Source organism: Thalassophryne amazonica, chromosome 8 (assembly GCF_902500255.1).
Source record: "Thalassophryne amazonica chromosome 8, fThaAma1.1, whole genome shotgun sequence".
In the NCBI taxonomy this organism is placed as follows: domain Eukaryota; kingdom Metazoa; phylum Chordata; class Actinopteri; order Batrachoidiformes; family Batrachoididae; genus Thalassophryne; species Thalassophryne amazonica.
In genome coordinates, this window is record NC_047110.1 from 9075754 (window position 1) to 9103239 (window position 27486).

At 44.6% G+C, this 27486-nt stretch overlaps 1 protein-coding gene across 3 annotated transcripts in view; it reads right to left on the reverse strand.

The window, feature by feature from the left end:
* kiaa0513 (KIAA0513 ortholog) overlaps positions 1-27486 on the reverse strand; it is a 261844-nt gene that overhangs the window by 192623 nt on the left and 41735 nt on the right. For all 3 annotated transcript variants that reach the window (XM_034175730.1, XM_034175729.1, XM_034175731.1), the window contains one exon: positions 4392-4491. In XM_034175730.1, the coding sequence (XP_034031621.1) occupies positions 4392-4491 (100 nt within the window). The remainder of the gene's footprint in view (positions 1-4391; positions 4492-27486) is intronic.

Genomic DNA, 27486 nt, shown 5'->3' on the forward strand with positions numbered 1-27486 from the left:
AGAGTTCTGACACAAAGAAGAAAGTTTGACCACATTATACCCATTTTGGCATCTCTTCACTGGCTTCCTGTCCCATTGAGATCAGATTTTAAAGGTTCTGCTACTAGCCTATAAAATTGTTCACAGACTGGCACCTCCCTACCTAGCAGACCTAATTAAACCCTACGTACCGGCCTGGGCTTTGCGTTCTCAGGGTGCAGGACTACTTAATGTCCCTAGGGTGAATAAAAAGTCTGTGGGTCACAGATCTTTCTCTTATCGTGCCCGTTGATCTCCCAGCATCAACAGTCAGATTCTGTAGAGACTTTCAAGTCCCGACTTAAGACGCACTTAGTTTCCCTTTCTTATGGCCAGCACACTGGCTTAGTATGCTATTACGCTTTTTACTCTTAATTCATTTTATTAATAAACGGAGCATGTCACGGCCTCAACTTTATCTAAAGTCTGGGTCTTTTAGTGAAGCTTAGGGCTAGTGGCCGGCGATCACCTTAGTATTTTGTGTTTTTCTTGTTGCTTAATGCTGACAAATTATACTGTATTTGTTGTCTTTCTGATGTTTGATTCTGCTTTTTTCTTTTCTCTCTGTTTGAGGTGCAGCTTCATCCAGAGATGGGATCCGCCCTGTGCACCGGCAACATTTCTTGTATGTTCATTTTGTGAATTGTTCTGTAATTTGTGTCTGTAGCATGGCCCAAGCAGAAGGTCACCCCTTTGATTCTGGTCTGCTTGAGGTTTTTTCCTCAGAGGGAGTTTACCTTACTACTATTGCTCTGGGGGTTGCTAGGGTTAGACCTTACTTGTGTGAAGTGCCTTGAGGCAACCTTGTTGTGATTTGGCGCTATATAAATGAAAATAAATTCAAATTGAAATTGAAAATGGGGGATTTTCACACACCTACAGGCTAACGTCTGCTAACTGAGTTTGCTGTGCATCAAGACTTTCTGTATGATGGCAACTCAGTCCAAGTGCCACCGAAAGTTTACTCTTTTTATAGAATCTCTTTTAGATCTTCCAACAGTGACCTATCAAGATGTGCATCAATCAACACAGAGACACACTCCCACCGCCCGTTCCAAACTGGACAAAGGATAGTTTATTTTTTGAGTGCTTCATCTACAACTATGAAAGTTAGTAGCTAATCAGCTTAGCATCAGCTCTAATATAAACAGTTAATGTTATAATGTGTGCGGTCGAGGGTAACATTAAAACTAACTAAACTGTTCATGCACTTTTTTTAAAATATAAAACTGAGTGGACTTATTTTAATATGTAGCCTATTCTGTAATGAACTACGTTAGCCAATATTAGCAACAGTTAGTGGTAGTTAGTGGCTAGTTAAGACGGTCCCTTTTACCTGAATAAACAATCCATAGTACAATATAAGTGTTTCTACAGTACATGCGCATATCTGTTTGATGCATTAATTAATGTCTTTTTTAAAAATCAGTATCCATCATCATTGAGAGGGAGGTTATAAAAAATAAAAAAATAAGCAAATTAATCAATAACAAGTTTATTAAACAATTTGTGCACAGTCCCACAGGCAACTAAAAATAGACTTTGGGCTGTCAGATTTCTTACAAACTTGATATTGACAGGACACTATTCCATCTCATGGCTGCTTGTTAATATCATTCCAAGGGGATTCAAGCAGAGCCAGTTCAGGACGCAGCTGTGAGGAGACCAAAGCCATCAGCCAGGAGTGTCTGCAAACCAAAACTATCAAAAACACACAGGTGATAATACTATTAAACTGTTGGTTCCTGTATAATAATGTAGATTGCTGTATGTTGTCACTTTTCATTCATGTCGATGTAGGAAATACGTAAAACATCGCAGTGAGCAGTTCTCCAGAATGACGGACGGCGTCAGAATCAAAAATCTAAATTTAACACTTTTTTTGTTTTTTGGCTTAATTTATTTCAGCACCCTCCCTGACACATTATTGTCTCTTGGTGAAGGAGTTAAGAGCCTCAGACTGTAACCTCTGATCTCCTGGGTGCTGCGTGGCCTGTCTGAGCTCTCCGTGGTGGACTATAGGTTTGGACCTGTGCCATGAGGTTCATCCCGGTCACACCAGTGTCGGTGCAGAAAGCTACACGATAACTACAAACCAGAAAACACTGGTCTCCACTTCTCAGCTGAACATTTAGGAGCTTACCAATTGTAAGTAATAAGAATAAAAAAACACAGAGGCATGTGCTATCAAGTTATTAAATGTTTACTAAATGTTAGTGTCAGTCACAAATGTTAAATAAAATTTTTATTGAAATTTTATTGAATATGAAGACCAAAAAATGATATTTTATTCAGGAGGAATATAGACTTTCATATCAAGTCATCCTGGAAGACAATCATCACATAGCAGTTGGTCCACAGCTGGCTGACTGTCCCAGACAAGGTCAGAGGAAGAGCGCGTTCCGAGCCAAGGTCAGAGGAAGAGCGCGTTCCGAGCCAAGGTCAGAGGAAGAGCGCGTTCCGAGCCAAGGTCAGAGGAAGAGCGCGTTCCGAGCCAAGGTCATAGAAAGAGCACGTTTCCAGACAAGGTAAGAGGAAGAGCGCGTTCCCAGACAAGGTCAGAGAAAGAGTGCGTTCCGAGACAAGGTCAGAGGAAGAGCGCGTTCCCAGACAAGGTCAGAGGAAGAGCGCGTTCCCAGACAAGGTCAAAGGAAGAGCGCGTTCCCAGACAAGGTCAGAGGAAGAGCTCGTTCCCAGACAAGGTCAGAGGAAGAGCGTGTTCCCACATGCGATACTCCTTCCGTCTGTGAATGGCTCCTTCCACAAGGATTCGAAGTTGGGTGATTCCTCTGGTTTTCAGAGTATCTTTTTTGCTGAGCTGCACTGTGGTTAGGAGTGAAATGAAGTAATTTATATTATTTCAGCAACAATTGTCTGCACATTTTAAAAACCATAATACTAACAGTCACAATTTTCATTTGAAATTTGATTTGATGTCCTTCCCAGCTGTCATCTTGAAGGGTAGTAAAATCTTTAAAACCAGCTCCTTTACTTTGGCCACCAGCTGCTCTTTGCAGCATCCAGTGCACCTGTATAAGAGAAAATAATGAAAATGAGAAAGCTTTCTACAATTCAATATTTACCTTTACTTGCTATTGTTGAGCTATGATTTTTAAAATTATTTTTAATTGAGCAGAACTATTTTACTATTAATTATTAATACATGGCATTTTCTAAACTGTACCTGTATCCCAATGCTGGCTGAATGTTATTTTCAATTTATTTACTAAAATATGGTGTATGTCTGTAAATGTGTATACATATATATGCAGTACATTTTGTATATTTGTTGCGTAGGTGTGTATATATAATTTATTTATTGATTAATCAAATACAAACAAAATGGGTACTATACAAAATCCTGAAACATCTTTACACATAAAAAATAAATAAAAGAACAGAAGGGCTTATTGTAAATTAATTATATACAACAAAAGAAGAAATAAAATAATTTTACAATAAAAGAAGCTAATCTTGAGCCATTATTGGAATCAATCAAAGACAGACATAGATAAAACATACCTGGCTGAGGAGCCGAATAAAGGTGGTGTGTCATTGCAACCGAAACCATCCACTTCGTCCTTACACAGCGGCTCCTCCACAGTAATGCAGAGTGAGTGTGATGTTCAAAGTTCTCACTTATTTCTTTTGGTGACTTTTGTCACTCAGGAATGAGTGAAAGTTGAAGTACAGCTGTGTTTGTTTGCTGGAATTGCAGAGCAGCACAGAGCAGTGACACCGTGAAGCCGCTTCTGCTATGGTTGACAGCTGCTAATTTATACTTCAGCACAAGGAACCCAGAAATGTGAAAATCCTCCATTGTCCGTAACAAAAACCAGCGTGGACACATTTGGGCATTTTCAGTATTTGTCAATAAATGTGTGTGTAAAGTTGTGAATGTCACACTGTCACCCAGCGCACCTAATTACTTTTAACTTCCGTGTGTGTGCGCTGCTCTGACCTCACAGTGGCCTCACACACACACTCGCTCCCACTAACATTTTTTCCGTTTCATGTTTATTCCCTTTGCAAGGGTACCAAATAAAACATCCCTGTCCACATCATGTCCAGTCCTCTGAGCTCACACAAATTCTTTTCTGTGTTCACATCGACTGATCTGATTCCCAGCTCCCAGGTAATTACATGAATTTGCATATTTAAATAGGTGCGTGGAAAGGGAGGAGCTTGATGCGCATGCATGTGCGCTCAATTCCACATTGATTGGGATGTACAAATGGAACGTGCTTTGATTCATGTGTACAAACACTTTTTTGGTGCTTATGGCAGTTTCTGGGTTTTGGCGTACACCATGTTTCAGTAGGAAATCCACACAAGTCCTTGTACATGAGGCCCATAATCATACCCATATTCACCTGTGCATTGACGTATTTGGCAAACCACTCCCTGCCTTTTCCGTTCTCTCCTGTGCACAGCTCTCCAAAGTGAGCCTTCTCTTCCTGGTCAAAGTCCTCTCTGTGAAAACAGCACCAATAATTTGAATCACACACAATAACAGCCTCTTCTGTTCTTCTTGTGTTTACTTGGTGAATTATTGGAATTACTCTCATATTTACACACTGCTGTCACACAAAGTCTGACAATAAAAATTTGATTATAGTCTACACAATGGCATATGGGAGAATTAGCAAAAATCTCTATGTGCAGTTGAGTCAAAAACGGTATCCGGCATAAAACTCGCCCCAAAACAAGGAGTCACCATAGCAGATCTATGTTGGCTAATCTCCTTTCTTTCTTTCCTTCTTAAAAAACCCCAAGGCGTTCCCAAGCCAGCCGAGAAATGTAGTCCCTCCAGCGTGTCCTGGGTCTTCCCCGGGGCCTCCTCCCAATGGGACGTGCCCGGAACACCTCTCCAGCGAGGCGTCCAGGGGGCATCCGGAAAAGATGTCCAAGCCACCTCAACTGTGTAGCGGAAAGCTGTGATCAAACAACCAACATCTTAAGCTTGCATTAATATGAGGCCTTGGACTCCTTCAAAGAAAAGATAAAACCCATACAGCAAGGCCTGGTATATCTCCAGGTACCAAAGAGGAGACAGTTTAAGCCATGCAAGCTTGGATCTGTCAACAAAACCCACCATATTCAGGATTTAAGATTACCCCAAAGTACATTCCACACATAGCTGTGAATCCTTATCAGATCTCCAGACCAGAGCAACTCAACTTCCCCCTCACATAAAAAACAAGAAACCTCCACAGAAAGACACCTTTTTCACCAAAAGTCCTGAAAAGGTGCTTTTCACACTAAAGTCAAAAGAAAACAGCTCACTGAAAGATTACTCTTGAGGTGACGATTATTGCGAAGGTTTTGTGGTTGAAATCAACCCAAAATTACCTATTTTGCATTTCTGCTAGATAAATCCAGGTCTAACCATGGAACAAGAGTGACCCCTGTGGAACGACTTGGGAAGGACAGGTTAATTGATTTCCTGCAAGACTCAAACTCCTAACCTCATTTTAAAGGGAGTTTCATTGTATTGTTGTAGCAAAAGAACAAAAAGAAAAAAAAAAAGAGAAAAGGAAACATGTCACTCTTTTCTATGCATGCATGAAAGTGTTATAATTCTGTTCATTGGGGAATGTTTACTTAATGTGTTCTCTTTTATATATATGTGTGTGTGGTATATAATTCCAGGTAAACCAGTTATAAGATTTATTCTGCAGGACTTGGTTTGGTTTCAAAGCGGAATGCTGGAGCCATGCTGATTTATATATATAAAACTAGACAAAGGAAACTCCAGAAACTACGTTACCCAGAATTCTTGGGGGTGGAGCTTGTTAAACCTTTAAAAAGAGCTCGCCCGGGAACTTGCTCTCTTACACTCCGCTCTTACTCTCTTATTCTCTTGCTTGCTCTTACTCTTCGCCCTTACGCTTTCTCTCTTCTTTTCCGTGGGTCTAAAGACGCTGCCTAAAGCCGTTAAGATTGATGATCCTTTGTCTAAAGCCACGTGCTACTTTAAGACTCATTCTTGTTTGGCGTACCGACAAGAATTTACTTTATTTTTTTGACAGATAACTTTTGCAACCTTTGTCAAGTTAAACGCGCTGGTGCATTTAACTTCCTTTTTTTCGAATTTTCAAATTAAAACCTTTTTCTTTTTCAAACACCAAATTCCTTTCACGAACATTCTTCTTCTAAAGTCAGCTATTTTTGCATTGAATTCTGATTCGACCAAGCTTCCAAAAAGACGATGACGAAAGATGAATTTTAGATTTTTGATAGAGAATAAAGACGCTAGAAACATTTATTCTGACGAGCCATCCACCAGAGCACTGGAGAGGAAAAACATCCAGGTCAGCTGAAACGTCCAAAGCGACTTGAACTGCCGCTGCGAAATCACAGCAATAACCAAAATCATCCCCGCCACTGACAAGACCGAGCGGGTCGGACCAGCAGAGCCTCTTTGCCAAGGTTCCTGATGAAGCTGTGTGGCGGACAGAGCGTCAACTGAACCAGATGATTCCAGCATCGGACCTCACGGAGACTCGCTGCACTGCGCAAGTAAGACTGGGCTATGTTGTCAGATAAACAGAGTGGCTTTATTTAACTCTATTCAAAATCTTTAATCTTCTCTCAGGTTAACAATACTAAAGTAAATTACCTGTTAAATTAGGATGAATCTTACTCCTAAATTCCCACTACGAAACCAAACTATCAGAACATCGTATAATCATTGCTAATTGAATGTCGCCATCCTTAATTTGCTCACTGTGATATGTCCTGTTATTTAACTCCTGCTAGAATTAAATAAATATCTTAAACGTATGAACTGAACTGTGATTTTTGTATGGTTTGACAGAGGGTGTCGGATCTGACCTGCAGAGCTTATCCTTTAGAAACTGAGACTGATTAATTAAACAGACTGATTAATTAAATTGAGACTAATCAGTTAATGGGTGTTTAAACTCATAAGGACTTATCCTTTGAAATAAGTGGTGCCCTGATATAAAATTATCCACAAGTGATAATTTTCAATATTCCAAAACATTATTATATTCATCCTGTGGTTTTCCCCTACAACTGACCCCTTTCAACATGGAGGAGCAGAGGCTCAACTCCGAGCTCCTCTCGAGTGACCGAGCTCCTCACCCTATCTCTAAGGGAGCGCCCAGCCACCCTGCGGAGGAAACTCATCTTGGCCGCTTGTACTCCTGATCTCGTTCTTTCGGTCATGAGCCAAATCTCATGACCACAGGTGAGGATCGGAACGTAGATCGATCAGTAAATCGAGAGCTTTGCCCCCCTACTCACCTCTCTCTAATTTTTGCTATCAGCATTCATTAAAGGTTTATTTCTTTCATGTTCATCACTGTGGCAGAGCCAGTGAAAAAGAAAATGTCAGGCTCCTGCTCAGGGGGAGTTCATGTCCTAAGTTTTGGGTTCTTCATGTCCTGAATTTTCTGTGTTTTATTTATATAATATCTAGTTGCCTTTGTCATGCTTCAGTTATGTTTTGTCCATTCATCCATCCATTTTCTTCCGCTTTATCCGGAGTCGGGTCACAGGGACAGCAGCTCAAACAAAGCCGCCCAGACCTCCCGATCCACACACACCTCCCCGAGCTCCTCCGGGGGAACCCCAAGGCGTTCCCAAGCCAGCTGAGACATGTAGTCCCTCCAGCGTGTCCTGGGTCTTCCCCGGGGCCTCCTCCCAATGGGACGTGCCCGGAACACCTCTCCAGCGAGGCGTCCAGAGGGCATCCGGAAAAGATGCCCGAGCCACCTCAACTGACTCCTTTCGACGTGGAGGAGCAGCAGCTCGACTCTGAGCTCCTCCCGAGTAGGGATGGGTATCGAGAACCGGTTCCTTTCGGGTATGGTTAAGAAATGATTCGATCCACCGACATCAATAAGTTTTGTGCTTAACGATTCTGTTATCGGTCCTTCAGAGTGGCCGTTGTTTTGGCGGATGTTTGTCAAGAAAATGATCATTTACATCATTACATTGATTACAGACCCTGCAGCGGGTCCTTAATCAACTTTTCTGCAGCGCGGCTTTGCTTTGAACCTTGAACCAATCGAAGCGTGGTTCGCAGATTGAAGCATGCTTCGGTCGATTGCTTCGTTTATTTCTTTCTTTCGCTTAATTTTCCCCCGCTAAAACCCTAAAGAGCATACGTCTGAGTATTATTTACCTTTTCTATGTTAAACCGACCTGTTATGGTCTTCTGAAACAGTTTATAGATGTACGAGGGCTGTCAATAAAGTATAGGTCCTTTTTATTTTTTTCAAAAACTATATGGATTTCATTCATATGTTTTTACGTCAGACATGCTTGAACCCTCGTGCGCATGCGTGAGTTTTTCCACGCCTGTCGGTGACGTCATTCACCTGTGAGCACTCCTTGTGGGAGGAGTCGTCCAGCCCCTCGTCGGAATTCCTTTGTCTGAGAAGTTGCTGAGAGACTGGCGCTTTGTTTGATCAAAATTTTTTCTAAACCTGTGAGACACATCGAAGTGGACATGGTTCGAAAAATTAAGCTGGTTTTCGGTGAAAATTTTAACGGCTGATGAGAGATTTTGAGGTGATACTGTCGCTTTAAGGACTTCCCACGGAGCGAGACGTCGCGCAGCGCTCCCAGGCGCTGTCGTCAGCCTGTTTCAAGCTGAAAACCTCCACATTTCAGGCTCTATTGATCCAGGACGTCGTGAGAGAACAGAGACGTTTCAGAAGAAGTCGGTTTCAGTATTTTATCCAGATATTCCACTGTTAAAGGAGAATTTTTTAATGAAAGACGTGCGGACGGGTCCGCGCGTCGGGACGCAGCCGGCGCGGTGCGGCGGCACAGGAAAAACATCTCTGTGTTGATAACCATTTGTAAAATCCAGGCGGCTTTTGATGGCTTTCAGTGGAGTGAGTATATGAGAAATTGTTTAACAGCTGGACATGTCCCAACTTGTCCTTAAGGCTTCCAACAGAGGTGTTTTTCCTGTGGCGGAGCGTCGCGGCGGCTGCGAGCCGACGCTGCAATCCGCCCTCACGTCTTTCATTAAAAAAAATCTCCTTTAACAGTGGAATATCCGGATAAAACGCTGAAACCGACTTCTTCTGAAACTTCTCTGTTCTCTCACGACGTCCTGGATCTCACAGGTTTGGAAAAAAGTTTGATCAAACAAAGCACCAGTCTCTCAGCAACTTCTAAGACAAAGGAATTCCGACGAGGGGCTGGACGACTCCTCCCACAAGGAGTGCTCACAGGCGAATGACGTCACCGACAGGCATGGAAAAACTCACGCATGCACACGAGGGTTCAAGCATGTCTGACGTAAAAACATATGAATGAAATCCATATAGTTTTTGAAAAAAATAAAAAGGACCTATACTTTATTGACAGACCTCGTATTTTATAACTTAAAAACGGGAGCGATGAAAACGCGTTAGCATGTCTATGGCATTTTCAATGTTAAAAGTTAGCATTTAGCAATTGCAGCCGTCGTCACGTTCGGGTGCATTTGTTTTCAAATTGCAATTTCCTTAAATTTATTTTTGCTTATATATTATTAATCTAATGATTATTATATACATTTTTAGAGAAAGAGACAAAAAGAACCTGAATAGAAACACAACAGAAAATATATAACAGCAACTAAGATAAATAAACAAATACATACAGAAATAAATAAGTGTTTCCTGTGAACACCGAGTGCCTCTTACACTTCCATTTCATCCCTGTCTTATTTAAGTTTAATGACAGTTTGTTTGGGTCAAACCATATTTTCAGTTTGTTAATTTCTTCAGTGATTTCCTCCAGAACTATCTGCCGAACTAGAAAACTGCTGCATCCTAGTAAGAGCAGAATACTACTGGAATGAATTTGAATAAGGAAAGTTGTATTTTTATTCTCACCTAAATTGATTCAGCACTCACTCCAGTTTATTGTCTGGAATAGTCCCAGATTGCATTTCAGAGCAGGTGGTGTTGGGGGGTAATTTTGGGTTTCAGCTTTTTTTGTTTTTCACCACTTTCATCCCTGAATATGAGTTGTGATTCACTTTTGTGCAGATTAAAGTTACTAACTGGGACTCCTGTCTTGTTGCGAGAAAGAAACGAGAATCATCCTCCGTTCTGTTCACACAGCTCCAAACGTTGCGCGGCTCTCTGACAAGTCAAGATAGAACAATAGAATTCAGTCTGAATTAATAACTTCAAAGCGAAACACAGTTTTGTTTATTTTGATTTATGTCCAGAGATCAAGGATACAGTGACTAATTTCACATTTATTTACTTTAAGACTCAAGGAAATACATAGAAAACCTGTAAAGCCTACTTTTAGTACAAAATTCACGAGGTATCGATAAGGGAATTGATAAGGAATCGGATCGATAAGCAGAATCGATAATGGCATCGATATCGATAAAACCTTATCAATACCCATCCCTACTCCCGAGTGACTGAGCTCCTCACCCTATCTCTAAGGGAGCGCCCAGCCACCCTACGGAGGAAACTCATCTCGGCCGCTTGTACTCGCAATGTCGTTCTTTCGGTCATGAGCCAAATCTCATGACCATAGGTGAGGATCGGAACGTAGATCGATCGGTAAATCGAGAGCTTTGCCCCCCTACTCACCTCTCTCTTCACCACGACGGTCCGATACAGCGACCGAATCACTGCAGATGCTGCACCGATCCGTCTATCGATCTCACGCTCCATCCATCCCTCACTCGTGAACAAGACCCCGAAAATACTTAAACTCCTCCACTTGAGGCAAGGACACTCCACCGACCTGGAGAGAGCAAAGCACTTTTTTCAGTCGAGAACCATGGCCTCGGATTTGAAGGTGCTGATTTTCATCCCGGACACTTCACACTCGGCTGCAAACCGCCCCAGTGCACGCTGAAGGTCCTGATTTGACGAAGCCAACAGAACAACATCATCCGCAAACAGCAAAGACGAGATTCTGTGGTTCCCAAACCAGACCCCCTCTACACCCTGGCTGCGCCTAGAAATTCTGTCCATAAAAATAATGAACAGAACTGGTGACAAAGGGCAGCCCTGGCGGAGGCCAACGTGCACTGGAAACAGGTTTAACTTACTACCAGCAATGCGAACCAAGCTAGTGCTGCGGTCGTACAGGGACCGGATAGCCCTTCGCAAAGGACCCCGGACTCCGTACTCCCGGAGCACTCCCCACAGGGTGCCTCGAGGGACACGGTCGAACGCCTTCTCCAGATCGACAAAACACATGTGGACTGGTTGGGCGAACTCCCATGAACCCTCGAGCACCGGATGGAGCGTGTAGAGCTGGTCCAGTGTGCCACGACCAGGACGAAAACCACACTGCTCCTCCTGAATCCCAGGTTCGACCATCGGTCGAATTCCCTCTAGCAGCTCCCCCTCTAGCTAACACCTTATCGTGGTGGGGGAGTTTGCATACCCGGATGATCCTAGGAGCTATGTTGTCGGGGGCTTTGTGCTCCCTGTAGGGTCTCCCAAGGCAAACAGGTCCTAGGTGACGGGTCAGACTAAGGGCAGTTCAGAACCTCCATGACCAGTAAAAAAAAAAAAAAATCAAGGACTGAGACGTCGCCCGGTATGGCGGAGCCGGGGCCCCACCCTGGAGCCAGGCCCGGGGTTGGGGCTCGCGCAGAGAGGTCGGGTGCAGAGAGGATGGGGTGGCGGCCGAGGGCGGGTGGCCCGGCAGCCCGGTCCATGCTCACAGCCCCTGGCTGTTGGGATGTGGAATGTTTTGTTTTGCTTCAGTTATTTTTGGCGTGCCTGCCATGTATATTGTTTTGTTATTTATTGTTTGCTTTCTTTTATGTGGATTTGGTTTCAGCTTTATTCTGTTTATCACATTGTTCATATTATACTTTAGTCACAGGGTTTTGTTATTTATCTGCAGTGCTTCTGATTATGTTCCATTTGTTAATTATTGTATTTTTTTTATCTGTTATCTTGTTTTATTAAGATAAGACTTTATTGATCTCACAGTGGAGAAATTCACGTTACATCAGCTCTTAATAAACACACAAGATGAGTGCAAGTAGAAGAAAATGTGCATCAAACAGCATGTGCAAAGATAAACAGCAATAATAATAATACTTGTAACAATACAATAAAATAAGAAAATGGGGTAGAAATAAAAAAATATATAAAATGTATATATGCATATATAAAATTGATTGGAATTAAAAAATAGAAGTATCTTATTTACAATATGTGAAGTGGAGTTTAGATGTGATAAGGTGACACTAGTGCTGGAATTTGTAAACAAGTTGTTACTGCACGTGATTTGTGGACATATTACTGCATGTGGTTATTTCACAGTGTTATTGTACAGTCTGACAGCAGCAGGTAGGAAAGATCTGCGGTATCGTTCCTTCTTGCACTGAGGGTGCCTCAGCCTGTCACTGAATGAGTTGTTCAGCTCCACTACAGTCCGGTGCAGAGGGTGAGAGGAGTTGTCCATGATGGATGTGAACTTGGCTAACACCTTCCTCTCAGCCACCTCCTCCAAGAGTCTTGGTGTGCGGTGTTTTGGGAACCGGGACCACACAGGAGGTCTTCCACAGAATGGGGACCACCCCCAGGCTGAGGCTCTTGTTAAAGATGTGATTGAGGACCTCACAGAGCTCATCTGCACAGGTCCGCAGCAGCCTCGGAGAGATCCCATCAGGGCCTGCTGCTTTCCTCTGCTTCAGCCACAGGAGCTGGCCTCTCACCTCAGTCGGAGTCACAGTGAGGGGGGAAGCTGGGGTGGGCTGGTGCTGAATACAGTCTGGGGAGAGGAGAGACAAAGTCCGGGGTGCAGTGGAGGTGGTCAGAGGGACTGGAGGGCTGGCTGCAGGAGATGTGTGTGTGTGTGGGGGGGGGGGGGGGGGGGGGGGGGCAGGTGTGGAGGAGCCAAATCGGTTAAAGTAACTGTTTAGCTCCTCTGCAAACCAAGACTCTCCATCTGCAGTCCTGCTGGCACCCTGCCCAAATCCAGAGGTGGTCTTGAGGCATCTCCACACATCCCTGACGTTGTTCTGGGCCAGCTGCTCCTTCATCTTCCTTCCATACTCCTACTTGGCTGCCCGGATCCTCGAGTGGAGTTCCTGTTGGACTCTATGCTGCTCCTCTCCGTTTCCCGAGTTGAAAGACCTCTTCTTCTGGTTCATCAGGACCTTCAGCTCGGGGGTCACCCAGGGGTGGCTGTTGGAAAAGCACCGTATCCTCCGGGTGGGCACAGTGCTCACCACACAGAAGTTCATGTAGTCAGTGACACATTGGGTCAGGCCGTTGATGTCTTCACCGTGAGAGTTTTGAAACATGCATTAATTGCATTATTCTCTAGTCACCGGGTTTGTTTATTGTCTGTTTTTCAGTTTACTTTACTCTTCTCATTTGTGTTTTCAGTTCTTATGTTCATGTCTTAGTTGTTCTGCATTCTGTCCATGGTTTCTGTTATTGCCTCTTGTTCTTTGAGCCAATTAACCCCCTTTTTGAACTCTATCAGTCGTGTGAGTTTGCAGTTGTGTCCTTACACACCACGCCTGATAGAAAAAAACTTGCTGTCAGAGGAAGTGAAGAAGAGGACAAGAGCGTGCGCCCAAGCAAGGGGTCACACACACCAGTCAACCTCGGTCAGGCTTCTCATTACAGTGAGAGCTGAAAATGAAGAAGTGTGCAAAATGGATTCAGACCTAGATTTCTTGCTGTTACACTTGTAAGTATACTGACAAATGCACTGTTCTCTATATATTTCTTGTGTATTGTCATTTTTCTTGACATGACTCCACGCATAGAGGCTGCCCAAGTTTCATCTACTTTTGCCTTTCGTGCACAAATTTGCGTGGCACCAATATGCATCCTGGGAAAAATATCGACGTGCCCTGGTTGATTCAGCCTGTCGATCAGCGCTCGGAGCGCGGCGCGCTCTCAGCAGCTGTGGGTGGTCTTTAAACTGGCTGGAGCACTCCTTAATCTGTGTAATCCCCATAAAATCGTCCCTCAAAGCCATTTGAATTTTCCAAATAGTTACCACCTGGAGGTCTCTCAGTTTCTGGAAAAAATTGATGCAGCAAAGCTCCAAATCGTTCAGACATTTATTCGCAATAAAAATCCGATGAGAGGGGTGGACCACTGCTCACACAAAGCCTGCTCACAGGCGAATGACGCAACCGACAGGTGTGAAAAAACTCACGCATGCGCACGAAGGTTCAAGCTTGGCTGATGCAATCACACGTGATTCAAATCCATATGGTTTTTGAAAAAAAATAAAAAGGTCTGATACTTTTCTAACAGACCTCGTATATTATCAAATGCTATAAGGGTTTATTGACCATTATCTTTATCTTACAGGCAGGTTCACTGACGGTCACTCAGCTCCCTCTATTTAATTCACCTCACACTTAAAGATCAGTAACATTAGTATCACATTCTTACACTACACACAGGGTCAAGACTGCAAACAAAATCAAATTTAAAACATGAAACAGCTAAAGTTTAGCCTCATTTAGCTTTCGATTGAGACACCATTTTCCAATAATTTAGAAAATGGAGATTTTATTTCTCTCCGGTGCTGCTGCCACGATGTTGAGACTGAGAAAGAAGAAGAAGAAGAAGAAAAAAAAAATCTGTAATCCAAAGATACTGTACCTGAATTATTGGATCCACTTCTTCGTCTTCGGTGTCGTCCCGCTCAGCGATGCAGTTCAACAGCTGAACCATCTGCTATCGCTTTAAGTGACAATTTTCCTTTTTAAAGAACATTTCTATCAAAGAAAAACATGGTGGTTCATCCGAACAGAACCCAGCAGCATCCTGAGCCCTGCAGTAGCCTCAGTTGGACTCTGCACTGACTGAAGCCGTAGCTGCTGAAACCAGCCAGCGCCAGACACGGAACACCCCCCCTCACGTGCTGCATGGGTATCATACCCGTGCAGCTGCGTGTAGTAAAGTAAGTAAAGCATTAAAATAGTTTTTTAACTTAGTGATTGAGAACTTCTGACAGAAATGACGGAAATTGAATTTCAATTTTGACGGATTTCCGTCATTTGAGGGAAAACTAGCACCCCTGGATTCCACTGTGAGGAACATAGTGAGGAAATAGAAGACCGCAGGCACAGTACTAGTTAAGGCCCGAAGTGGCAGGCCAAGAAAAATCTCAGATAAGCTGAAGCAAAGGATGGTGAGAACAGTCAACCCACAGACCTGCTCCAAAGACCTACAACATGAACTTGCTGCAGACAGTGTCTCTGTGCATCATTCAACTATACAGCACACTTTGCACAGAGATGCTGTATGATGCTGTAATGCAGAGGAAGCCTTTTCTGCGTACATGCCACAAACAGAGTCACTTTAGGTATGCTAAAGCACATTTGGTCAAGCTAGCTTCATTTTGGAATAAGGTACCGTGGACTGATGAAACTAAAATTGAGTTATTTGGACAAACCAATGCATGGGTGAAAAAGAACACAGCATTCCAAGAAAAACACTTTCTATCTACAGTAAAATTTGGAGGTGGTTCCATCATGCTGTGGGGCTGTGTGGCCAGTGCAGGTACTGGGAATCTTGTTAAAGTTGAGGGTCACATGGATTCCAGTCAACATCAGCAGATTCTTGAGAACAATGTTCATGAATCAGTGACAAAGGTGAAGTTGTGCCCATGCTGGATCTTTCAACAAGACAATGACCCTAAACACTGCTCAAAATCTACTAAGGCATTTATGCAGAGGAACAAGTACAACATTCTGGAATGGCCATCTCAGTCCCCAGACCTGAATATTATTGAAAATCTGTGGTGTGATTTTAAGTGGGTGGTCAATGCTCAGAAACCAACAAACCTGACTGAACTGGAGATGTTTTGTAAAGAAGAATGGTCCAAAACACCTTCAACCAGAATCCAGACTCTCATTGGAAGCTATAGGATGCATTTAGAGGCTGTAATGTCTGCAAAAGGAGAAGCTACTAAATATTGTGTTTTTTTTCTGTTGGGTGCCCAAATTTATGCACCTGCCTAATTTTGTTTAAAGAATTATTGCACACTTTCTGTAAATTCTATAACGTTCATTTCACTTCTCAAAAATCACTGTGTTTTATCTGCTATATGATATATTTAACTGAAATTGCTGATCCAAACAACCAATGATTTATAAAGGAAACTCATGGAAATCATCAGGGGTACCCAAACTTTTACATATAAAAGAGAGCAGAGTTGTATAGTCCTCTGAGAGAAAGAGTAAGAGATCCATATAAGTTAAAATTTCATGTATAATGAAGTAAGCTTAATTTAATCACAGCATTATTTATTTATAAGGCACAGGAGCACAGCTAACAAGCCAATTCATTTTTACTGTACTAGATACAAAATGCGAGAAAACTGCTTCTTGAAGTCACTGAACAGATGTATGTGAGGTGAACGTGCAACGCAATTAAAAGTTGGAAAACTCAGAAACCCACCATTAATTTTCTCTTTATTGTTCATTTTTTGTACTACTAAAAGAGCTGTCCTCATCTTTTCATATTGTCCAAATATTTTTTTCTGTTTGGTCAAAAACTTGTTATAGTATAACTAGTCAAATATAATGCAATGCTAAAATACCCTCAGCCGTATGACCATAAAATTAGGAAACATAATGTGACCATTTGCCTCTTAAAATAGGGCGAGGTTAGCCACCTTTGAACTTCTCCAAGGTCTGTGTCCCAAGAATGTTCTCTGTGAATATGAAGACCCTGGCAGGATATGTCTGGACTTATGCTGAGCACAGCCAGATGGACTCAAATAAATAAATTAAATAACAAAACAAGACTGACAGCCCAGAAAATAAGTGCTGAAAGTCACCTAATATTTCCATCTATTTAGGCAATGGAATTGGGAGCTAAAATTCATGCAAATAATAATGCTGAGTGGTCCTTGAAACAACAACAACAACAACAACAACAAAAAATACTACAAGGCAAACATATATAAAATACTAAAAGCTGAAAAGAAAAAAAATGAAGTGGAGGGGGGAAAATTATTGTAAGGAAAAGCAATAGAAATATTAAGTTGGAAAAAATAAACAGACTGACCCTACATCACAATACTGGGAGATATGTGAAATAAATAAAAAGACCAAAGGACCAGAGCTGCTGCATGAGCCCCATAGTGGGAAGAACACAAACACACTGCAGTGCACAAAAAACCTTTTCTTATCCAAAGAAGAAGCTTACAATGCATTTCCTGTTTGTATACTTAATCAAAAGACAAACTATTTTCCAAGTTAACCTGTTAACATTTCTCTGAGGTCAATTCTTTTATAACTGCTGATCTATGTCAAATGTTATTTCTTGAATTATTAATGAATTGTCATCGTGAAACATTTTCATTCCTTTGATCAATTTTTTTGTTTTGTTTTAAGGTGTACGTATTTAAGAAACTTAGTACCATATTTCCTTGATTAAACACCTGACCTTAAATACACATCAGTCTTTTTTAAAGGTCTGTCATGGTCTGATTGGACCCCCTGCCTTCACTGCACATGCATCATGATGTCGCTGCCTGGGCGATTGTCTGTGTGAGCAGTTACGGTTGGAAAAAAAAAAGTCACAGGTCCATAATGGCAGCCTGCCGCTCGAGTGTACATGCTAACGGACAATATACTGGTACTGGTAATTTGACACCTGAGGGAGCGACTCCTACCAGTGATGTCACAGACAGTAAGTACAGTTCCTACACTGTTGAAACACCAGGCTTGCATATGGTTGCGTTGTTACGCGTATGGAGTACGCTGGAAAATTGCCCACATTTGGCGTAGTCCCTGTGTAGGCTGGTGTGTGACTGCGTGTGCGTTCCTAGTCTTGCTTACAGTTGCATTACTGCCACATATGTAGCCATCACTGCTATTTTCTGCCTCTGTGGAAGTACGCTCCATTCTCAAAACAGTTCATTGGGGTTCTGGTATGACATCACACTGAGAGGAGCAGTGCCAGAGAGCTCCCGATTAAACTTTCATAACTTTAAAGTTTTAAGATTAAACTGGTTGCCATCTGATATACAAGAAGTCGCTGTGGTTATATAGACATGTCTGGCAGAAAAGGAGTGGAGGGTACCGAAAGGAGGCCCCCAAGAACCACGCAAAACCAAACCAGCACCGAAGCTACAGTTGCGGCTAACAATGAGTGCACAGAGAAAGCAAGTTTAATTTATTTCATTTATATAGCGCCAAATCAGGTGAGACAGGATGAGCCATTCCATGGTCTTCATGGAGGTGGGAAGTTAGGGCAACTGGTCTGTAGTGGGCTGGTTCCTTGGCGTGCGGTGTTTTGGGAACCGGGACCAAAACACCTCCGCACCGTGGTGAGCGACATCCTGGACCCACTGCAGTTCGCCTACAGGCCCAACACTGGGTTAGATGACAGCGTCATCTACCTACTGCAGCGAGTGCTCACCCACCTGGAGACCAGCGGGAGTGTTGTGAGAGTCATGTTCTTTGATTTCTCCAACGCCTTCAACACCATCAGACCGGCGCTGCTGCAGGGGAAGCTGGAGGACGCAGGTGTGGATGGACATCTTGCCGCCTGGACCATCGACTACCTCACTTACCGCCCACAGTACGTGCGGCTGCGTGGCTGTCAGTCTGAGGTGGTAAGGTGCAGCACCGGGGTCCCCCAAGGCACCGTCCTCTCGCCTTTCCTCTTCATCCTCCACACCTCGGAGTTCACCTACAACAGGGACAGCTGCCATCTCCAGAAGTTCTCTGATGACTCCGCCATTGTGGGTCGCGTGTCTGAGGGGAATGAGCTGGAGTACCGGTTGGTCATCACAGACTTTGTGGACTGGTGTGAGCGCAACCATTTGTGTCTCAACACCAGTAAGATGAAGGAGATGGTGAAAGACCTCAGGAGGAAACCACCACCTCACCCAAGGGTGAACATCCAGGGGGAGGACATAGAGACTGTGGACAGTTTCAAATACCTAGGTGTTCACCTCAACAATAAACTGGACTGGACTCACAACACTGATGCCCTGTACAAGAAAGGACAGAGTCGCCTCCACCTCCTGAGGAGACTGAGATCCTTTGGAGTTAGCAGGCCTCTGCTTAAGACCTTCTATGTCTCTGTTGTAGCCTCTGCTCTCCTCTATGCTGTCGTCTGTTGGGCCCTGGGCAGCACAGAGAAAGAGACTGAATAAGCTGGTCAGGAAGTCCAGCTCTGTCCTGGGTCATCCTCTGGACTCTCTGGAGGAGCTGGCTGAGAGGAGGGTGTTAGCCAAGTTCAAATCCATCATGGACAACTCCTCTCACCTGCTGCAGCGGACAGCAGTGGAGCTGAACAGCTTGTTCAGTGACAGGCTGAGGCACCCTTAGTGCAAGAAGAACGATACCGCAGGTCGTTCCTCCCTGCTGCTGTCAGGCTGTACAATAACACTGTGAAATAACCACATGCATTAATATGTCCACAAATCACGTGCAATAACAACTCATTTATAAATCCCTGCACTAAAGTCATCTTATTACATCTTTATATGCACGCATATATATATATATATATATATATATATATATATATGAGGTCTATTAGAAAAGTATCCGACCTTATTATTTTTTTCAAAAACCATATGGATTTGAATCACGTGTGATTGCGTCAGACAAGCTTGAACCCTTGTGCGCATGCGTGAGTTTTTCCACGCCTGTCGGTTGCGTCATTCGCCTGTGAGCAGGCTTTGAGTGAGGAGTGTCCACCCCCGAGTCCACCCCCTCGGAGGATTTTCATTGTCAGGAAATGGCGGAATGATTTGGGCTTTTTTTCCATCAGAATTTTTTCAGAAACTGTTAGAGACTGGCAGCTGGAAACCATTAGAAAAATTTATCTGGCTTTCGGTGAAAATGTTACGGGCTTGGTAGAGAATAAGGAGTGTTACTGTCGCTTTAAGGACGGCCCCCAGCGGCTGTGGGGTGTGCCGCACTACAAAGCCACCATCGACAGGCTGAGTGACCATTTCATTTCTAAACGGATGGCTGTATGGATCCGTGACCATCGGGTGCAATTTCTCTGGTTATCACAAGAGCTGGACATCAACCATTTTCTGGCAGATTTCACTTTTAACAAGAGATTTTGTCATGGAAAGCCGAGCGGAGGCTTCGCGCGCCACGATGGATTCGCTACTGGAGCGAGACAAAACCACCTCCGTTTTGGTCTCACAGGATGGCTTTGAGATGGTGTTCAGACAGCTGTCGGTGGTTTTTCCATCGAGTGATTATCCGAGAACTTGTGGATGTGCCTGGAGATGCCAGAACATGTCCTGTGAGGCTTCTTCACGGCGTTGCTTTTCGCCATGCGGCACCGCCGCGACGCGCAAAGCCTCCACTCCTCTTTCCATGACAAAAACTCCTGTACCAACAAATTTACGCCATTGAATGTGACCTGGGTGATGTCACTGGTTGTCTTTATATACCAGACGCACCCAGCGCTCACTTCTTTTCAGGATAAACTCGCAAGACTGAGTGACAAGCAACTCTGGCAGTCATCCGGAATTCATAGAACCATAGTTACATTCGTAACTCTCGTCCTATTTCATTCCTCCTGACCGCCAGAGGGCAGTGCTTTAGCACCTGGATGACTTAATACCAACAAGTTCACGAAGAGTCACACTCACCTCGCATCAGCAGTGGGGAGTGGAGGCAGACAACACCGCCGAAGTCACCGCAGGAGGAGCAGCCACATTCAGTCTGTAATAGCAGGCGAAGGTACAGGACGAAGCCCACGTAGCAGCAGCACAAATATCACTCAAAGGGACACCTCTCAGTGTAGCCCAGGAGGTGGACATCCCTCTGGTGGAATGGCACGTAACCTTAGGAGGCTGAAGACCTCTGGACCTGTATACTTGTAAAATGGCATCCACGACCCAATGCGAGAGTCGCTGCTTTGAGACAGCACAGCCTCTTTTGTGATCACCGTAACACACAAACAGGGCATCTGTTTTCCGGATCCTGGCAGTCGCACTAATGTACTGCTTCAACATTCGGACAGGACACAGGGAACCTGAAACAGATAATCCTGGATCAGAATGCGGGACATACACAGCCAAGGAAACTGGCTGGTTAACATGAAAAGTTGAAATTCTCTTGGGTAAAAAGGACGCATTAGGCCACAGCGTAAGCCCAGATCCATCAGACGTCCCTCGCAAACAGTCCCCAGCGACTGATAGGGCATGGAGCTCTCCCACCCGCTTAGCCGAAGACAGTGCAAGTAGAAAGGCAGTCTTCACTGACACCCATTTAAGATCAGCACTTTCAACTGGTTCGAAAGGGGATAAGCTTAAACCCTCCAGGACTAGAGGAAGGTCCCATGAAGGTACGCGTGCAAGCCTTGGAGGCAGCAAATGTAGAGCATCTTTCAAAAAACGACACACTAAGAGGTGTGAACCCACTGACCGGCCATCAACGTAGACGTGCTGGGCAGAGATTGCAGCAACATAAACCTTCAAGGTAGCGACAGAACGTCCTTTCTCCAGCAGTTCTTGTAAATATTTGAGGAGAATAGGCACAGGGCAACGCTCCGGGTCTAACTTTTGTTTCTCACACCACCGCGCAAACAGCTTCCATCTGCTGTCATACAAAGCCCTGGTAGAAGCAGCATGTGAATTAAGGATAGTCTGAACAACAGCCTGGTCACAAGAACTTAACAAGGAGTCTGGCCCCTCAACGGCCACACATACAGTTGAAGACGTTCTGGGTGAGGGTGCCAAATCCTCCGCTGTAGCTGTGACAACAAATCCTTCCTCTCCGGGAGAGCCCAAGGTTCCTCCTCGAGGAGTTTGTAAATCATGGGAAACCAAATCCTCCCAGGCCAGAATGGAGCAACCAGCAGCACCCTGTGGGAAGGCATAAAGGAGGCAATCCGGCCACGGGTAAGCCAATGCATCCTGCCCCAGCGGGCTGTCTGGTTCCAAGAGGGAGTACCACCGTGGGCAATGTGTCGAGGTGCTTGAAGCGAAAAGGTCCACTTCCGCTACACCATATTTCTGCCAGATCATTTGGGCCACAATCAGGTTCAGTCTCCACTCTCCAGGTGGTGGTTTCTGTCTGGAGAGTAAATCTGCTGCACTGTTCTGTACACTGGGCAGATGAACTGCTCTGACACTTTGAAGGCAAGGCAACGCCCATAAGAGAAGCTTCCGAGTTTCTGCCAATGAGTGATTGGTACCACTAGCGACATTGCAGTCAATTTGCCCATCAACCGGAGCAGCAAACCAAAAGGCAGTGTCAAAGCCCGTTGAATGTGTGAGACGAGACGAATTACATTGTCCACTCTCTGCGGGGATGGCGATGCAGTCATAGTCAGGGAGTTGATGGCAATGCCGATGAAGGTCGTTTGTTGACTGGGAACAAGAGAACTCTTTGCAAAGTTCACTGTGAGTCCTAAATGAGAGACATGGTTCAGTAGAAGAGCTGTGTCATTGTGCGCCTGCTCCTGAGTCGGAGCACAGACAAGCCAATCTTCTAAGTAGGGTAGGATTCTTAATCCAAGAGCTTGCAGTGGGGCTAGTGCTGCAGCCATACATCTGGTAAATGTACGAGGGGCGAGAGAGAGGCCGAAAGGAAGCACCCTGAACTGGTATGCCTGACCTTCGAAAGCAAAGCGGAGAAACTGCCTGTGATGAGGCGCCACTGGCACATGGAAATAGGCGTCTTTTAAGTCGACACTTGTGAACCAGTCTCCTGGTATGACAGTTTGAAGGACATCTACTGTGCGGAGCATGTGAAACTGCAGCACTTTGATATAACAATTCAGACGTCGGAGATGGAGGATAGGACGAAAGCCGCCATCCTTCTTTGGAACAAGGAAGCAAATTGAATAGAACCCCCTGAGCTGGTCTGAACTGTCAACTGGCTCTATGGCCCCCTTCTCCAGGAGTTCCAAAATCTCCCGTTGTAGGGCGGCAGACTGCACCGAGTCGGAAACAACAGTCATCCTCACCCCAATGAACTTTGGAGGACGACATATGAACTGAATTCTGTAACCTTCAAACAAGGTTGAAATGACCCATGGGTCTTGAACTTGAGCCTCCCAGTGGCTGAGTTGATTTCGTGAAAAACGGCTGAGGGCCAAACATTGGAAGTCAGACCCGACCACCTCTGCCTCGCATCCCTGAGGATCTCTGGAAGCTCTGTGAAACCATTCAGTTCTCGGGGGTCTGCCCGTAGGCTCCCGAAAGGCAGGCCGCTGGGAGAGCTGGCCCTCAACTGCAACAGCACGTGCAGCTCTGGGAGTCGGCGGAAGCCTGGATGTAGAGTGAAAAGCTGTAGCACCTTTGACTGGCTGAGGTCTGGAAGACTGGTGTAGGTCAACAAACTGTTGCCGAGATTTACTAGCCTCAACAGCACGCTCAAACGTTTGTTGGGCCGCTGGTCCAAATACTTGGCCTGGATGAACCGGCAGCGAATGGAGTGTGCCTCTGCAGGATTCGGACAGAGGGGACTGTGCAAGCCACACCTGACGTCTAGTGATGGTAAGGGTTGACATCAGTCTGCCAAGCTCTCTGGCCATATAAGCAAAGGTTTGGAGTGAGGAATCACTAAGACTTTGCTTAGCATCATCAACCTCTGCCTCCCTCAAAGACTTTGAAAGGGCAAGGGCTAAATGGGACAGTGAGTTGCCTAGGCGACCGATGCGAGCAGCTATGTCATAGCTTTAGGTGAGGAGATCATCAAGGACCCTACACTGAGGACGTGGGCAGTGGGCATCCAGCCGAGCATCATCAGCTGGAGCCACAACCAGGTTCGCAATAATGCTGTCAACGGCGGGCATACGGTTCAGACCATACTGCACCGAATCACACATAGAGCTAAGGGCTCTGCAGCCCTGTGATAGAAGGGTCAATGATTTGGGGTCCGCCCAACATCGGTGGAGCTCCTCAATATATGGTTGTGAAACTGGAACGTTGAACTCAAGCTTCTGAGTGACTTTGAAAAAGGCACTTGAAGCGGTGGTTTCCGCAGGGGGATTGTCGACCCCAAGCCTGGGTAAAGCCAACTGAACAGTTTGACAAAGGATAGTCCAGGTCCGGTTTGCGGCAGGGACTCTGCCTCAGAGGTGTGAGAGCCCATTAATGAATGGCTTGGAGAAAGACCCCTCTCATCCTCATCCTCCACACAGTTTATATCACTTGTCATGTACAAGGAATCAGTCGCAGCAATAGACACAACATCTTCCTGCTGCTGAGTAACTACACTGGTCTGATCAGCCTCATTAGGGACAACAGGAACTGTCACTGCATCCCTAGGCTGTAGGTTCAGAAGCAAGGACTTAATCTGAGCAAACTCAGAATTCAACATTTCGACATTTTCAGCCAAAGCATGGTCATGAGTAACCTTCTTAGCAGAAGGGGCTCCTGCATGTGGGCGTTTACGGCGCTTTGGTTCCTTCCTGGGGCTGGAGGCCAAAGTCGCACTAGATAGTCCACTTTCCAATGCCGCAAGTCTAGCAGATCTCTCTGCCAGTGGCATGCTGGCACAATTAAGGCAGGCATCGTCAGTCAGGGCTTCCCTCAGGTGTCCGATCCCAAGACACGAGGGGCAAAACATATGTCCATCATCTGGGCTCAAGGGAGCCAAACAGGTACTACAGCCATGCAACAAAGGCCCTGTCAACATTGTGGACTGCGTGCAGATGGCTAATGCAAGCCCTGATGGTTACAAATGGAAAGACAAAGCATGAATCACACGCAGTGTAAATAGTAACACGAGGCACGGAGCGTGAAGCACTCACAGCTGTCAACTTGACACGAGGCATGGAGCGTGAAGCACTCACAGCCGTCGACTTGACACGAGGCACGGAGCATGAAGCACTCACAGCCGCAGACTCGACACGAGGCCCGGAGCGTTTAACACTCACAGCCACAGTAATAACACGATGCACACAGCCGAAAAACTTACAAGCACAGTAATAACACGATGCACACAGCCGAAAAACTCACAGCCCAAGTGCTAAGTCACTTCGAGCAACGACGACAACACTAGCTGCTAGCAGAGCTGTTAAACTTAGCAAATGGCGGCAGTGCAGACGAAGTACTTCAAGGAGTGGAAAACACAGCAAGCCCAACACAGTACACTATACTGGTTCTGATACACACACTACCACATAGTTAACAGGGTTAGTGACACAACAAAGGCGCACACCCGACGTTTAGGAAGGTGTACTCACGACAGGCGTCAGTCAAAGAATACAAAAAACGGTGAAGCCGTGTCTCGCAGTCTCTGGAGGACGTGTGCAGTGCACGTAGCTCCAACCAAAGGTGGGTTGCGAGGCTACAAGCGAGAGCGGCAATCGCAGCTAAATGCGTTCTCAACCTCTAAGAATGCGAGAATGTAAAAAGAAGCGAGCGCTGGGTGCGTCTGGTATATAAAGACAGCCAGTGACGTCACCCAGGTCACATTCAATGGCGTGACTTTGTTGGTATATATTCTCGACCTCTGTGCTGCGCACATGTAGTTATCCAGGTGCTAAAGCACCGCCCTCTGGCGGTCAGGAGGAATGAAATAGAACTACAGGTGTCTCTGGGGGACAGTCTGACTACCAGAAGGCTGTGAAGGAGGCAAAAGCACAATATCTGTTTCATATTATTTCCAGCAGTTGTCATTGTCCCAGAGTGTTATTTCAGATGATATAACCGCTGAGTGGATCCTTGTCATTTGGTTGGTGCTTTTTATGTCACATGGCATGGATTAATTCATCCCATTTGTTGTTGCATTGCATTTAGAGTGCAGCTTGGTTCCATTTAGAGTGCAAATTTGGTTCCATGTATGTTTGGTACTATTGCACTCCACACACGCACGTCCTTGTGCACGCGCACACACATGCTCATGTACGCACAACACGCGTGTGCACGCACACAAAACAAATCCACTGTGCTGTCTGGAGGCTGTGAGCAGGAAGAGAGGGAAAAAAAGCCGGACTCATTTCTGACATGATTTTTTTTTTTTCTCGCTGCACTGAGGACATACAGTCTTTCTTTGGGAGTACACGCAAGCACAAGCGCCAACCAGGTTGCATGCGTGTGCATGCGCGGGGGACAACGACTCTCCTGAGACATAATTTGATTGAGCTAACTGATGCTGCTAATTCTTGTAAAATATACACACACACACACACACACACCACAAATCCACTGTGGGTCTGGAAGCTGTGAGCAGGAAGAGAGAAAGAAAAACTGGACTCATTTCTGACGTGATTTTTTTTTCTCACTGCACTGAGGACGTATACAGTCGACCGAGTTGGTTGCATGTGTGTGCGCGGGGGACAACAACACAATGATTTTATTGAGCTAACTGATGCTGCTATACACACACAAAATCCACTCTGCTGTAAGCCGTCTGGATGCATTAAGACCTGTTCAGATGAAACGCTGTTTTTTTTTTTTTTTTTTGTATGGAACTCCAAAGTCAGTGCACAGCATCACTGGACTACACGTCCCAGTGGAACACCAAAATGTAAGTCCCTTTTCTATTGTTTATAAATTAATTAAATATCAAATGACAAAGATCTATTTTAGCGTTATATAAAAAATAATGAATGTTTTTACATTCTTTCAATGGAACAAATATTTAATTTGGTTTAATTAACTTATGAAATATTTGTACCATTGAACTCAAACATTCATCATTTGTATACTATAAATTCAGTTGTAAATGTACCTGTTTTGATGGATGGTACAACCATGACCTGTGAGCAGTTTCTTCAGTTTTTCAATGACAAAGTCTCAGACAGAATGCTGATCATAAATGTAATGTTGAATTGTCTGTTGCTCGTGCACATTCTGCTGTGCTTGAGCAGTTTGAATCAATTTCTTTTTCATCTCTGAGTGAAGCAGTGAAACACACAAAACCTACAACATGTCCTTTAGATGTTGTTCCAGCTAAGGTACTGAAAGTGGTTTTTAATACTGTTGGGGTGGGTCTCCTAACTTTTATTAATGCTTGTCTTAGTTCAGGGTCTGTTCCAGCTGCATTTAAACATGCTGTGGCTCGACCCCTTCTTAAAAAACCTCACCTTGACTCGTCAGTACATAATGACATCACTGTCGGTGGATGCAGGGAATCCTGCTGTGCTGGTCCTGTTGGACCATACAGCAGCCTTTGATACTGTGGATCACACAGTACTTGTTTCCTGGTTAGAACATCTTATTGGCATTCAAAGTACTGTACTTAAGTGGTTTAAATCATATTTGGTCAAAAGAAGTTCTTCTATTATGATTGGTGACCTCTTCTCATCAACTGCTCCCATGTGTTGTGGAGTGCCACAGGGTTCTATTCTTGGGCTTATTCTATTTTATTCGTACATTTTGCCATTGGGGTCAGTTATAGCAGAGCACAACCCGCCCTTTCATTGCTATGCAGATGATCTGCAAATCTATCTGCCTATGAGGACTAATGGGAGCGATGCTTTGTCATTATTATTTAAATGTATTCACTATGGAAAGCAATGGCTGTCTCAAAACGTCTTTTACCTGAATGATGGTAAAACAGAGACCATTGTGTTTGAA